This window comes from Polypterus senegalus, chromosome 1 (assembly GCF_016835505.1).
Source record: "Polypterus senegalus isolate Bchr_013 chromosome 1, ASM1683550v1, whole genome shotgun sequence".
NCBI classification, from domain to species: Eukaryota; Metazoa; Chordata; class Cladistia; order Polypteriformes; family Polypteridae; genus Polypterus; species Polypterus senegalus.
In genome coordinates, this window is record NC_053154.1 from 41,503,601 (window position 1) to 41,519,698 (window position 16,098).

A 16,098-nucleotide genomic window follows, 5' to 3' on the forward strand; every position below is an offset into this window, starting at 1 on the left:
AACACAACCCCTTGTGACGGGCTTCCTGTTTGTGGACAACTTACATTCTCCAGAGTTATTTATTTAATCACATTTTAGTAAGTAGTACATGTGTCTTGCTCATTGTGAGCATGCACCTGGATGGCTTGATGTGAGGATTATGCAAACACAAGTAACAAGAGATTTTTCATGGACAATTCTGAAATTGTTTCCTGTTGTCCAGCACTGGTTACCATTGGCTCCAGTTCTTTTAGATTCTTTGTTATGTCGATTCTCTACAAAAACACGAGATTAAAACTTTTACTTGGCCATCACTACAAACTACATGGGATAAGTAATAAATAAAAAAATATCATGTTTGGATGAAGTATGGGTGGCACGGTGGCGCAGTGGTAGTGCTGCTGCCTCACAGTTATGAGACCCAGGTTCACTTCTCGGGTCCTCCCTGCGTGGAGTTTGCATGTTCTCCTCGTGTGTCTGCGTGGGTTACCCTCCCACAGTCCAAAGACATGCAGGTTAGGTGGACTGGTGATTCTAAATTGTCCCTAGTGTGTGTCCTGCAGTGGGTTGGTGCCCTGCCTGGGATTGGTTCCTGCCTTGTGCCCTGTGTTGGCTGGGATTGGCTCCAGCAAACCCCCGTGACCCTGTGTTAGGATTCAATGGGATGGAATATGGATGAACTATTCCTTTAATGTTAAAAAATTCCTCTGGAATAATCCCAGTGTTAACATCCAATATTTGGGCAGTCTAGCAATACACAAATTCAGCACTCAGAATAATTCTGTGTATTAATAAAGCTAATATTAATTGGCAAAATGAACTGCATTGTACAATTGTATCCATATTGAGTATATGGAGGCTCCTCCACAGTAAATTGATGGCGAGATAGTTAAATTGTTAAGTCCCACAAAAACATAGTGAAATCAGCCACATAACAAATCATCAAGCAAGCTTTCAAACAGCTATGAACTCTGTAGTCAAGCAACTGCCAACAAGTGTTGATCAGCGAATTTCGGGAAAGCTTTATTCGCAGCGAATTGGCTACGTCCGCGTGCAACATATATAACAAGGCATCTCTGCTTGTAGCGGGTCAAAGTTCAGGTCAATGTTCAAGTTCCATGTCTTTATTAGAGAAGGAGGCGCGTGCCCTGTGCATACATAATTAGCTGCATGGAAATAAAAAATAAAAAAACTTGAAGGACTCTGACCCCCCCCCAATCCAGGAGACTCTATGAAATAATAATAATAATAATAATAGCAAAAGATTTATTGCTATTTACAAGATGTTGCTATCTTTTTGATGGAAGAAAAAGTGCAAAGCATCAGCACAGACAGTTTGGAGAGCCTTCAGCACAACTTCAAAAAACAGAGCGAGACAGCAACTTCAATCATGACACGCCACTTTGAATTTTATGCCTTTAAAAGACCTACACATATTTTCTGACTTTTGACTACAATTTCGCCATTTCTGCTTTGTTTTGATGAAATATATAACTGTGCATCTCTGACTGTGTTATTTCCTCTTTGATCTCACAGAGGCATGGTGGTCCAGTCTTTGGCTCTGCTCAGGTCACCATTTTGGCCACAATAATCAGTCCAGTATAGTTGGCAGATGTTTCCCTAACCCTCTGGGACACAGATGATTGCACCATTATAATCCAATCAAATCTAGTTCAGTTAGTCTTTCCCCATTGACTTCAATGCATTTCGCCAAATTTGGTGATATTCACAAACACTTCTGTGATTTTTCCGAACTTGAGGCAAAGCAAACACCATGGAGTTCGCTCATCACTTCTGATAAACCTACTTTTTGCAATGGTGAACTTATGCAGTGATTGGAATTTTTTTTTGAGAATATTTGTAGTCTGTTGAGAGTTATATTAATGAGATGCATGGAGAACAGAAAATGAAGGCATGAAATAAATTAAAACAAACACCACACAAACTCAGTGCATAAATTAAATAAAAAGAATTGAGAAATTAGCTTGTCAAACTGGCTAGAATAAAACCCGTCAGTCCCAGGGGTCCACTGTGATCATGGCTTAGAGCTGCTGCTTTAAATGACAAAACCATTGAATTTCTCAGTAATCTTACACAATACAGAATGGTAGCCCCCTTGAAGAATTAGCGAGCTCACACAAAGTCAGCCTGAAAGTCTATATAATCCAGTCACTAATTATGTTGTAGCTTGTACTGACACAACCAATCCTATACATCTCTACTTTGCCTCCATTATTAAAAATATTCATTATTTTTTATTCCAGCAGGAGTTAAATCTGGACAAGGTATCAATCAAACCCCAACAATAGACCACTTTAGAGTCACTGGTTAACACAATAAGTGTGTATTTGAGATGCAAAAGAAAATTAGATTCACCGTAGCACAACGACATGGTTACAGGGAAAACATGAACACTAGACCTAGTTGCTGACTGGGAGGGAAAGATGGGTATTGTACCATGTTGTCCAAAAGTATTCATTTTAAATGAACTGTTCAAATGTTATCACAGGTGGTACAGTTGTAGTAGTAGCGCTTCACTGTCACTGTCTCAGAAATCTGGATTCAAAGCCCAGCCCAGTCACAGTCTGCTTTGAGTTTGTTTACTCTCCCATTTCCTCATAGATTTTTACTAAGTTTCCAAAACATCCATCCATCCTTTTTCCAAACCCGCTTATTCTAAGCAGGGTCACTGGAAAGCTTGAGCCTATCCCAGTAAGCAAGGACAATCCTAATCCATAAGGCATAACACACACCAGGGCCAATTTGGCAAAGCCACTCTGAGAGGAAACTGGAGCACTTAGAGAACATGCAAACTCCACATAGGGTGCACCTGAGATGTGATCCCCCTTGTCGCAAGGCATTAGCACTGCCACTGGGCCACCATGCTGTCCATTTCCAAAACATATTCTGCATGGTTGACCTGTGAGGGTATGAGTTTGCACTGTAATGAACTGACATCCCATCCAGTGTTGGCTCCGGGGAGCTGCCTGTAAATCTTCTCAAAAGGTCTTTGGTGAATGTCACTGCCATCATCACAGCTTCTAAGCATCACTGTGCAGTATGCAATTGAAACATGTGGTGCCAGGAAATATTTAAAGATGGCTATAGATGCCCTTTCACTAAAAATTTACTCTTAAGCTTGGACTAGTCATTTCTTAAAGTCAGTTTGCTGGCATGAAGACATTAATGTATTCCATCAATAAAGTGTGGCTTAATTAAAACAAGCTACTAAAGATTGTTGGACGATTACAATGGCCAAATGTCAGAGTTAGGGGTGCAATGCTGGCCGGTTTACAAGGAAGAAGCAATTCAGGACTAACTCAGATCTTCTCCTAGTACTTTGGTGGCACCAGAGGTACAATTACAAGTCACTTGATGGGCAGTCTCCTGTGTGTATTTTGCACGTTGTCCACGATTTTGTGTGAGTTTCACTTGGAGACTCTAGTTTCCCCCCCTGTCTAGGTTGTCTACCAATTAACTTTGTGCGAATAAGTGAATGTTCTGCATGTTAGACTGGCGTTCCATACAGAAAGGGGTGTTGTCTGGTGCCTTTTCATGGAAGGATTTGTTCTGTCTTCTGGGATTTCTCTACTGAATCAAATAGCCTATAAAAGAAAATGGAAGGATATACCCCCAGCAACATGGGATGTATAAAAAAATATGCATCTGGTAATGACCAGAATTAAGTGGAGATAATGGAGACACCAAAAGAATGATAATATGAAACACTAAAGATTACAAAAAGTGGAAAGAGATTTTTCAATCAAAATAAAATGAATAGTTGATTGTATTGTAAACTAATGTATAAATGTCTATAGGGTGAGAGTATAATGAACTACAACAACTACTAAAATGGTGTATGTATGGTGATAATTTAATAGACTGAAATACTTTTAAAGAAGACAAACATGAGCAAATATTGCATGTATGGTTAATTCTTTAAGTACATCTCTATGCCCAATGATACAAACTTGCTAAGATTCATAAAAAGACTATTTAGTTGTTGCAAAGAAGACGGAATTCACTATGAAAACTATATTGCTCCGTTTATAAATCAATTTATGAACCATAAATCGTACTTGCGCAGCTTGCCAAAAGATAAAAGTTGCATTAGCTACAAATGCCCATCGTTTTATATTACCTTCGGGTGCATGCAGAATGAAATAACTCCTTACCTTTATGAAGGCTCCAGGCTGCTGGATGTGTCCCTCCAGACTGGACCTGTCGAGCCGGACAGCAGGAGCCGCTGCGTATCGGATTTTCAAACATCCATCACTTTCCTTGCACAAAGACGAGCAGCGGAAAGACCCTCTCCGTGATCAGCATGAAGATCGTGGTGAATCCACGGCAACTAAGCAACCTCCCAAAAAATTCCTCCTTGGGCAAAGATTCCCTCCGACCCCACCCCTCCTCCCCGCAGTAAAGACAAGTTAAAGACTTGAATTGGGACAGAGAGAGAGAGAGAGACTGATCGTTTTTTATCCGCATGTCCGCACATATGGCTGCATTTTACCATTTGACCGAGTTCCACTCACGTAATCACCAATTGCTGGAGCCTGTTTATTTACAAAGAAAGGACTTCGCTTTTCTAGTTCGGGTCCAGAGAGGACAGATGTCACATAAAAGAGCACTCCAAATAACTTTACCTCAAACTAAAGCAAACTGTTGCACATGAATTAACAACGATTAAAGTTCGGTCCCTGCCTTTAATAGGAACGTCACTGCGTTACACCCACAAATACTGCTTTTCACAGAATAAACGTTTACGATCTTAAAGATTCATGGGGAATCTAAGCAATAAGCATCTGTAATGCGCATTTTAGGAAATATTTCAGTGCAAAAGATGCTCAGAATAAAGATGTTTTATTTGCGATACTCTCTTAAGTGTGGAAGATCATCATAAAGGAAAACATTGGGACCTACACTGTTGAGTATTTAGTACCTTAAAACATCCGTCAATAATCAAACAGGGGCATTCTCTGATTTACGCATCCAGTATAAGGTCAAAGAAACTGCGCGTTAAATAAAAAGACTACAAGTACAGCGTGCCTAAAACGCAGAATAACTGAACACTGACTTCGGCGATTTGTCGGCAACAGCCGCATTGTTCAACTTGAGTATATTGCATATTATTTTTATGCCAACGTTGCGTAAAGATGATCAATTGTATTTTCCAAATACAAAAAAAAAATGTATATTCTTTTGTTTATTCTATTCTTTCACTGAAATAATGATCCAACGGGGTTGATTAAGCTAAAATACATTGAACAATCATGTTTATTGATATTATATTGCTTTTTCTAGTTACATTAACATCATTTATTTGGATGTAAATTAACTTAATTAAATCATTTTGAAACAAACAGGTAAATTAAGTTAATTTAACTTAAACAAGTTTTGTGTAAATTTCCTAAATTTGCATAAAAATCCGCACCATTTATTGCTTTGTGATCCAAGGGCTCTCCACATCTTCGTACACTTGGAAAGAAAGTTAAACACTGATAGTAAATTCTTTTTTTTTTCGAAAGTCGTGGGTTTTCTGTGGTTGTGTAAGCTGATTTATGTGTTTTGTTTTGTTTGTTTTTTTATACACTGGCAAATTTGTGCATACTTTACCTCCGGAAAGCATTTTTTCTTGCTTCCTGTACAACAAAATTACTTCTATAAAGATTGAACAAAATAAATAAAACAAACTCTCAAATTTTGAACTATTTATGTTGAGCTAGGGGTGGCATGGTGGCGCATGGGAGACCTGGGTTCGCTTCCCATGCCCTCCCTGCATGGAGTTAGCATGTTCTCCCCGTGTCTGCGTGGATTTCCTCCGGGTGCTCCGGTTTCCTCCCACAGTCCAAAAACATGCAGGTTAGGTGCATTGGCGATCCTAAATTGTCCCTAGTGTGTGCTTGGTATATGGGTGTGTGTGTCCTGCGGTGGGCTGGCTCCCTGCCTGGGGTTTGTTCCTGCCTTGTGCCCTGTGCTGGCTAGGATTGGCTCCAGCAGACCCCCGTGACCCTGTGTTAGGATTTAGGAGATTGAATAATGGATGGATGGATGTTAAGCTATTGAGAGTATATCAATGCTATAATTGATAGTGCTATTTTAATATTAATTGCATCCAATGTACCTGCATAAGCAAACCACTTCCATGAACTGTAAAAAAGGCAGTTTAAATGTGTTATAGCTAAGTAATTCAGTGATGTGCATTTGTTAAAAAAGGTTACAAAAAAATTCTTAACTTACAATATTGTTTTATTGACTTAGTCATGCTAGTTTTTCATAATGTGGGCTCATGGGAGCGCCGCAGCTCCCCAAACCCCAGACACAACTATGCACATAACAGTCCAGGTGCAACTAAAGAGGTGTAATTGCAACAATACCTTCTCCTAACAGTCTCTGTTCCACTTCCTTTTCCACATCCGACTCCCACTCTGATTGAGCCTTAACCCCCTGAGTCAAGCAGAGGGCTTGCTTTCAAACCCAGACCCTGATTGAACTTCCAGTGCTCAATGCAGTACCCCCGGGAAGCAGACATGACCCCAGTAGTACTTGCATTGTTAATATTCCACAGCTGACAGGGCAGACCTACAGGAACACAACTCCCATACTGCCATGCAGCTGTCCACAATGGAGACCTCCAGACAGAATGCTGCCACCCGCTGTACAAAGAGACGCTCTGTCCATAATAAGCAGTCACCATTTGTCCCGGCCTTCCCAGTACACCAGCCCAGTCAATGTGTCCTTCCAGAGTTGCTGGGATGCCAACCCTGGTGCAGCTGCTGTTGCAGCATCTTTTGTGCCCACATTCTGGCACATCAGGGGATTATCTCCACTCCCTAGTGGTCCTTCTTTGGCCCCCTGGCTTGGTAAGGGAGCAGGATCCATCCTGGCAGCGACAATTAAAGGATGCCTCACAATAATTAATTTAACAGAATATGAAAAAAATCACCGTAGTGATTGGACACATCACTGGTGGCGATGAGGAGGCCTACAGGAAGGAGGTGGATAGTCTGGTGTCATGTTGTGAGGACAACAGCCTCACCCTCAACACAGACAAGATGAAGGAGATGATAGTGGACATGAGGAAGGAGAGGAGACCTCACCAGCCACTGTTCATCCAAGGACTTGAAGTGGAGATGGTGAGCAGCATTAAATACCTGGGCATCTACATCAGTGAGGACCTCACTTGGACACTTAACACCACACAGCTGGTCAAGAGGGCCCAGCAGCAGCTGTACTTTCTGAGGAGGCTGAGGAAGTTTGGTATGCTGACTAAGATCCTCTGCAACTTTTACAGCTGCATTGTTGAGAGCATCTTGACCAGCTGCATCACCATGCGGCAACACTACTGCTATGAACCGCAAATGCCTGCAGAGAGTGGTAAAGACTGCTGAGAAGATCACCAGGACCCCACTGCCCTCTCTGCAAAGCATTTACAACTGCAGAGTCTGCAGGAGAACTGCCTCGATCCTCATCCTCAGGGGCCTCGATCCTCATCCTCAGGGGCCCCACCCACCCCCAACACGAACTGTTCACACTTCTAAACTCAGGCAGGGGGTATAGAAGTATGAAATGCAGGACTTCCAGGCTAAAGAACTCTTTCTTTCCCAAGGCCATTAGACTCCTAAATAACTGACTGGAGTTTATAACCATGGGCCACCTCATTCTATCTACCTCACACAATTGTATTTGACTTGTCCATCATATACCTACCTGCACATTACACTTTATATTTCTATTCTGTTTTTATACTTTATGCTGCCTCTGTTACTTATTATTTATGTTAATCTTTAGATGTTGGTTTTGTCATTTGGTGTGGACAGCAAAGAAAGAATTTCATTGTACAGGGAAACATGTTTCCTTACTGTGCACATGACAATAAGCTTTAAACTTAAACTATGAACTTGAAAAGTTCATTCATTTTACATAACAATATTGCATTGTTTGAACAGGTTGATTAAGTGTGCTAAGCATAATTAAATAATTTTTGATGAAAATAAATGTAATATATGCAACCAATTTACACATATATGCACATATTTTTATTTTAATGTAACATGACTGTTTTCAGTGTTTCCCTGCCTCTGAACTGTCTTTGAAACTCCATACCTCAAGATAGATAGATAGATAGATAGATAGATAGATAGATAGATAGATAGATAGATAGAGTGTCTTTAGTTGCGCTGTCATGGCTGCCTCGATGTTCTGCGTGTCAATCAAGATCCAACATCAATGTGATAATGATTGTGTTTTTAGACCTTGATGGAATTGTGCGAGCTGAATTTGTACCCAGAAACACTTACGGTGAACTCTGAATATTATAAGGGCTAATTAGAACATTTAAGAAATGATATGTGTAGAAAACAACCTGAGAAATGGGCAAACAGTTTCATCCTCTATCATGACAACACTCTGTGCCACACATCACTACTGGTATGTCAGTTTCTGTCAAATATAACCACTACGGAGTGTGGTCATCAGATCTGGCATGTTTTTGAATCAATTCAGGACATCGTCAGCCATGACAGTGCAACTAAAGACACTCATGAAAGAGGACTTCTAGAACTGTTTCAGAAATTGCCAGGGATAATGGAATAAGTGTGTTTGAAGCGAGGAGGAAGATTTTGAGGGAAATTAATGGCAATGCGTCTTTTACTACAATAGTTTTTCTTAATTTATACAGCCCATTCACCATATTTTTGATCACACCTCATGAATAGACAGAGATAAGAATGGACAAGAGAAGGAAAGCAAAAAGCTGTCTGAGGAAGAAATAAAGAAGGCCCTAAACAAGCAAGGTCAAAGTAAAGGCCAGAAGACCATCTCCAAGGAGTTTTATTTTCCTGTGACAACAGCAAATAATATGATCAAGAAGTTAATGGTCCATGGGGCTTTAGCTAACCTCCCTGCATGTCAGCACAAAATAAAATTGATCCCAGATTGAACAGAAGGAATGGCAGGAACAGAACCAAGGAAAACATCAGGCTGACCTCCCAGATCAATGTACAATAGTTCGAAGTTGTGTCACCCTTCACTGTCTGAATAACAGTGGGCTCCATGATAGAAGACGCAGGAAGACCTCATTTCTGAAAGACAGATACAAAAAGGCCTGACTGGAGTTTGTTAGAATGCATGTTGACAAGCCACAGTCCTTCTGGGAGAATGCATTTTGGACTGAAGAAAGTAAATCTGACCCTTTTGGTATGTTGCAGACAGCTCTGTGTTCACAGAAGACAAAATGAAGCTTGCAAAGGAAAAACGCCATTCTTAAACTGTTAAACATCTGATCAGGTCTGACCTCATCTTACGGCCACATATAAACCTCTCATTGACAACAGCAGTTCTATTTTATTCTAGCCAGGAGTTCTGTTTATTCTGTTGCGCTTTTGAAAAAATGTAATTTCCCCTTGGGAACAAATAGAGTATTATCTATCTATCTATCTATCTATCTATCTATCTATCTATCTATCTATCTATCTATCTATCTACATTACATTTGACAAATAAAGGAGCTTCATAGTCCATTTAAAATACAACAGATATTTTTTCTTTAAGATCCACCTTAATAAAAGGACAAGAGTCTGTGTGTTTGTCGGTATATTTGTGTATTTTCATCTGTATGTCAATCCGACTGCTATGTCTCTGTTATATGCTTTTTGATATGGGATTTTCAAAAGCAGTTTGTGATGTGCCATCTGTCTCTTTAACATGGAGGAGGCTTATTAATGTTTCAGGGTTGCTGTGCTGCCTCTGGCACTGGGTGCTATGAATGTGGGGCACAAGGAAATGAAAAGGTTATCAAGGCATTCTGGAGCAGCAGGCTGCCCAACGTCATGAAGGAGTGTCTCAGTTGCAAGTCATAACCTGAAACCTACATCTACAATGGTTGAAAAAATGTTCTGAAATGACATGCTATGGGAGATATGACCACCTGATCTGAATTCAAAAGAACATCTATGGAAAGAGCTGAAGCACCCAGATGGGAGAAGCAACCCATCGAACCTATGAGAGCTGCTGCATTATTCTCATTAAGATTGGGCCATATTACCAGTTGAGACGTGTACAAGCCTCATTCAGAACTTCCAAAAATGGCTAGATGGCAGTTATTGCCTCAGAAAGGTGAGTTACAAAATATTACATTACAGGTTTCGATAATTTTGTCCATGTCATTTTCATTTGTTTTATGTTTATTAAATACTTTGTTAAATCCTAAATCAAAAACAAAGAATCTGCCCTATGGAATATGAAATAAAGAAAGACAGATGCCTATTACCTTTGGTAGTTTCAACATAACTATATTTCATGAAAAATTATGACTCTTCTTTAAGTAGTAGAATAGTACAAATAATTTTGGCTGTGTCTTTACAAAATATATTGGAGGAATTCTACATAATGTCAGAGTTGAAGATTGATTTAAAGTAAGAGCACATTATTTTCTTTAAATACACCTGAGTGATCCAAAATCTTTCAGCCTGAGCATGTGGTTGTATTGAAAATGACCTAGATAATACTAGAGTCACATTTGGGGCTTACAGTATAGTACATGCTTCTTCTTATGTTTTGGAGGTCCACAAACACCAAACTATGTGTATGATGTCACTGAATATCTAACAATAGATATCAAGCTGCCTTTAAAGATTCACTCTTAACTAATTCTAATGTACGAGGACTAGTCACATATGCTACATTTAAGAGATTAGCTGCATAGGTCAGTTATGTCAGGATGTCCCTCCAAGATGAAACTTCCAGATGAAAGTTCCAGATAGCCTTTGATATAGGAAAAAATAATGTTACCACTGTGGATTGAATTGCTGTGAAAAGTGGGATTGTGACACGCATACATTAACGTGGGTTGTGGTTTGGCTGTCTCTTTTCTTCATAATCTATTAAACACAAAAAATATTCTGTGGGTATTGGGTCTTCAAAATGTTGACTCCTGAAATGAAGCATCACCACACCCAATGTTCCCATGAGAATCTCGAGCTAATGAATTTGGGAGAAATTTAAAACACGTTTTACAACTTTAGATGAAATGTGGATACATCCCTGTCATCCGGAGTCTAACGATCAGCTAAAGCAACTGAAGCATGGTGATTCTCCATCATCAAAGAAATTAAAGATCCAAGTCAGTGCTGGCAAGATTATAGACACAATGTTCTTATAATGATGAGTGTGTAAGTCATAAAGGTCATAAAAGGCCCACTTAACCGGTTAATAACATGCTGACTTGCATAGGTTGGCACAACTCATTGAAACTGAGAGTTCTCCAGACATAACCCCATGTATCAACCATCTCTTTCTTAAGCCAAAGGACTAACTTTAGGTAACATGTTATGACAAAGTTGAAGGCCTTAAGTCAGCTATAGAAAAGTGATGTCATAAACAAGGCAAAACATTTAATTTGAGTATTATAGAAAAAAATTGTAAATAATATAAAAGTGTTTACCTTAATAGATCAGTGCTCAAAATGCTCTGCTCGCTCTAACAGATATATACTTTATGTCTTTTTTGTCAGGCATCAATTCAGCACAGTCTATTAAATGTAAAATATACACCTTATTTAAAAGTGGCTGAAGTTACAGTTGGCTAATAATTGCAGCAGTTTGTGTACCTACCGATCTATAAGGCATACTGCACAGTTGATGAGTTTGGTAATCTCAGCAGACCAACTGATGATAACCCACTTGCGTAATGGAAGAAGCTGGAAGCCTAAGGTCCTCCATGCTCTTAAAATCACATTTGCTTTTGTTATTCTTAAATGTTTGCTTATATTCCTGGAATACTGTTCCAATACTACTCATTACAGCAGTGTAAATCTGCACCAGTAACCTGTATTTCACTCTAAATTTCATTACTCGACACTACTCAGTTTTTATTGTGACAACAACAACATTTATTTCTAAAGTACACTTTCATACACAGTATGTAGCACAAAGTGCTTTTCAAGATGTCAAAGAAGTAGTTACATGAATAGAAAAACAAATTAGATAAGGTAAGAATAATAATGATTAAATAACAAAAAATAAATCAATACAGGCATACATGACATAGATACATAATTAGGAGAAAGGTAGAATCCTTATGTGCTGTCTCTAGAGTCTCTAAAGATGAGTACAGTGATGGCACACATGAACACAGCTGCCTGTGACTTACCAAAAAAGCTCAGATGGCAGTACAATCCACTGCACATTCTACCTAACATAATGTTCTTAAGTCATTCCTAATTGTTACCAGGCTTCATACCAGAGGATTCGATGCAGTGGGCCTCGTGGACAGTCAGGGCACCCGACTTCATTTTGGCATCACCTGTGGCTGCTCAGTTCTGATCAAGTGGTGGTGGAGCAAAGCAGAAAGGTGAGCAGAGAATTCAGAATCTGATTCAGTGATAATATGTAAAATGTCCGTGGAGTATTTAGTCTCTCACCAGACGTCGATGCTATTTTAGAGGTTCTTTGCTCTTTGCTACTCATGTAGGGAGTTGAGGTTAAATCAACAACGCTACTTAACTATCCTGCTAGCAAAGTGAGTCAAACGTAAATGTAAGGTTGAGTTTTGTTGCAGTTTACAGCTGATTACCGCCCTCTACTTCTGAATTTCGACAAAAGTCGACATCAGCACTAAAAGAGTTAATTTCAACTTCCGTTATCTTAGATCTTTGCTTTTCTAATATTGCCCAAGATTCTACAGCATATAACATTGTCGTCACATATTTGGTTTTATATAGATGCATCTTCACTTTTATACTTAATTCTTTACTCCCTTTTAGGGTGTTACTAATTTTATAGTATATGTTAATTTCCTTGTTTAATCGGTTCCTAATTACTTCCTCTATCTTTCCATCTTCACCTATTAATACTCCCAGGATTTTAAATATTGACACATTTTGTAGTTGTTGTCCATCTATCTGTATCCACATTTACTGTTTTTTTCATGTTCTTCCCATGTTATTTTCATTACTTTAGTTTTCCCTACACTTATTAGCATAACTTTACTGCTAGCCTACCCTTCCATGTTATTATTTCCTTTGTAACTATTGCTCACTTATTGGAATTAATGTAATATTTTCCTTTTATCATCAGATCCTGGTTCAATACTAGATCTAATTTAAAATATCCCAATATGGTAGTTCTGATTCTTTTCTTGCCCATGTCAATTATATAATCGCAAATAATACAGGACTTAGGCTTTCTTTCAGTTTAATAACCCCTTCAAAAATGAAAGTGAGGGACCAGCATCAGCTGATCAGTCCCCAGTTGATCGTTTGTGTAGCTGATACACCTACAGCAATGTTCGCCTGGGAGGACCATCACTTATGATGACAAGAGGTACAACCTATATTGCGTCACACTGCGACTGCCACTGCTACCCACCGGCTGTGAGAAGACAGCCAGCCCACCATGCATTCAAAGTTGCCGAACATGCGCCAACAGCAGCCACAGCACGTAGCAACAGATGTTTTATGTTGGAATCATTGCTTTGTGTGCTTTTCAGAAAACTGAGTTTTTTGGAAAAAATATTCAGAGTTAAGTATTTAAGATCAGCACAAAAGGCAAAAAGAAGTTCCCTGAAACTAAAGGGAATCCAAGCAACAATTCCCAAAAAAGAATTTGTGAAGCAAAGTCAAAACAGAACAAAAATGCCAAAAATTCCAATAAATAACAATCATACACAGACACAAGAATCACTACTCAACTCCCAAGTGCATTTGAATGAACCACAAGGGACTGTGGGTTGTCCCTGCCTTTATGGGGCTGAGGGCATTCCATTGCAATGATAGGCAGGTGGACCCACCTCTTGGAGAATCACCCACAAAACACAAGGAACATAACATAGGTATAGGGAATAAACCAAATGATCAACAAAAGTAACAGCAATATAAATAAACAACTTGAAAATGTAACAAATTCAATGAGAATGTGAACATCACGCAGGAGAGTAATCCTGAATAATAACAATAATGCCTTCATCTGCTTCATTTCACTGTTTTATCTTCTGGTTTGTTCCTTTTTTCTTTCCTTGCATCGTTCATTTGTCTTTCTTGATAGACCATGACATTATTACTTTGTAACATCCCAACCTTGCTATATATGCCTCCCTGCACACAAAAGGTGATATATGGTCACGATTGTCACATGTAAAGAGTACAGTGAAATTCTCCCTTACATATAATAATCAGCATGCAACGCATTGCCTCTCTTGACACCGTGGCTTGTATATGACCTAATGCAGTCTCAGCATATTCCTATAATATTGCACATGACTTCCAGCAAATTCTCCAGTTTTACATATATTACAACCCTTTAAATTACTCATTTTATGATGCACAGTGCTTGAACTGCAAACATCCATTGTTAAACATCTGGTGCAATGATAACTGATTCTTTATGTGGGACACCCGGGAGTACTTCTGGTACCCTGTAGTTCTGCTGAGGTTGTGCAGCTGGTGGCAGAAATACATTAGCAGGGGTCTTGAGTCTTTTGCTATTAGGTGGCCCAGCAGGGATATTAAATGCTGTGTTGTCATGCAGTGCAGCAGAGATGTTAGATACTGCACTGCTAAGAAATTATCGACCTTCTTGTGTGGAGTTGCAGAATACCAGTTTCTAGGCTGTTTTCCTTCACTGACCTGAAAGTGTGTCCCAGGTGTGGATCTCAGATTTGAGACTTTCTCTCCGCAGCTGTCCTATAACCCTCTGTGATCTGCTTCATCTGTTGCCTGCACAGTTTTGCCTTCGGCACTGCATCATATGCTGGAGATGGAGAGGTAGCAGTTTTTCTGCTGTCTTCCTGCCTGAACTGATACTGCAAACAGCATTCTAAATCATGGACCTCAGCCTCAGGACTACCCAGCAACTCCTCAGAAGACCCAAACAAGTCCATTGCAGGTCTCCGCGGCACATGCCGTTTTGCAAAAGCAGAATGTAGGACTTATCCTCATTCAATTTCTAACACCAATGTAACAACTCAATACTGAGTGCCAAAATGGATCCTTTTGGTCATGACTCTTTCAGGTGGTTTGTTGTTCTTAAAAGAAAGGCTCACTTTTCCCACAGTAGATGAAATTGTTTACGACGTTGCAGGCTTGCTGTTTTTATAGGCGCTACCTGCCACTAGCTCTTGTAAGAAATGTATATTGATGTGAGAAAAAAATGACTGATATTTATCAATAAAGTCTTTGGTAATGCCGATAATAAATTAAATAATTTGGTATGTGAGAGAGAGAGAGAGAGAGGTTGGGAGGATGCAATGATAGTGCACGTTGGTGCACCCACCACACAACGAACGTAAGGCTCCCATTTTATTTTCCTTTCCCTTCCCTTTTGGAAGAATTTTTGTCTATTAGACTTATATGAAGGCAACTGAAGCACACTCATTTTAAGAAGCCGAATGATACAATTTATTGATAACCATATATATATATACAGTATATATATATATTAACAAAGAAGGCGGATGCTAAGACAAAGGAAGAAGACAATCATATAACATAAAAGAGATTGGCTGTTTACTGGCTATTTAGAGTCCTAATTTACTGTATCTTGGCACAGATAAACATTTTTTGATACCAAGTCTTTAAGGATGATGTCCAATGTCGTGTGGAATTGTTGCTCCATGTCCAAGTGGAGGAGTCTTCTTGTATTGGAGTATTCTCTTGGTGTTTGCTGCATGGTCCTTTGTCTGTGGTGTTGTGTGATGGTGCCTTCCTCAGCTCACTGTTATATTCTTTACCTTGTTCTCAGTAACTTCATACTTACTCTTTCTGGCACAAGAGTGCAAGCGCTGAAGTCCTCTCCTTAAAGTAATAGCTACTTTTCACTCTTCTCAGAATGGTTTCTAAACTAAAGTGTTACTATACCATTGTTTCTCCAAGAGACTGTATGGCTTTTTCATTCATTCGCCTTTGCTTTTCCGCTTCCTAATTAATGTAATTGAATATTTGATGTTAAAAGTATTGTAATAACTGGTAGTTGAGTTATTAAACTTCCCGGAGCTGAACTTTCCTACTAACTTCCCCTAAGCTATTTGCTAGCGGGGTGCTAGTACCTACACGCAGCTGTACCTAGCTAATTAAGTAGGCGAACACTCGTGTCCCATACATCGCACGACCCCGAGTGTCTCCGT

At 39.4% G+C, this 16,098-nt stretch overlaps 2 protein-coding genes across 3 annotated transcripts in view; one reads left to right on the plus strand and one right to left on the minus strand.

The window, feature by feature from the left end:
• The window catches only part of chl1b (cell adhesion molecule L1-like b), a 150,906-nt gene extending 146,566 nt beyond the window's left edge, over nt 1-4,340 (minus strand). For both annotated transcript variants that reach the window (XM_039747883.1, XM_039747860.1), the window contains exon 1: nt 4,155-4,340. The gene's annotated coding sequence lies outside the window, so the exon portion shown is untranslated. The remainder of the gene's footprint in view (nt 1-4,154) is intronic.
• Nucleotides 4,341-9,955: 5,615 nt separating this feature from the next.
• Nucleotides 9,956-16,098, plus strand: part of LOC120525529 — a 38,580-nt gene continuing 32,437 nt past the window's right edge. Inside the window, exon 1 of the mRNA XM_039747911.1 lies at nt 9,956-10,095. Coding sequence (XP_039603845.1) covers nt 10,065-10,095 — 31 coding nt within the window. The 5' untranslated portion in view covers nt 9,956-10,064. The remainder of the gene's footprint in view (nt 10,096-16,098) is intronic.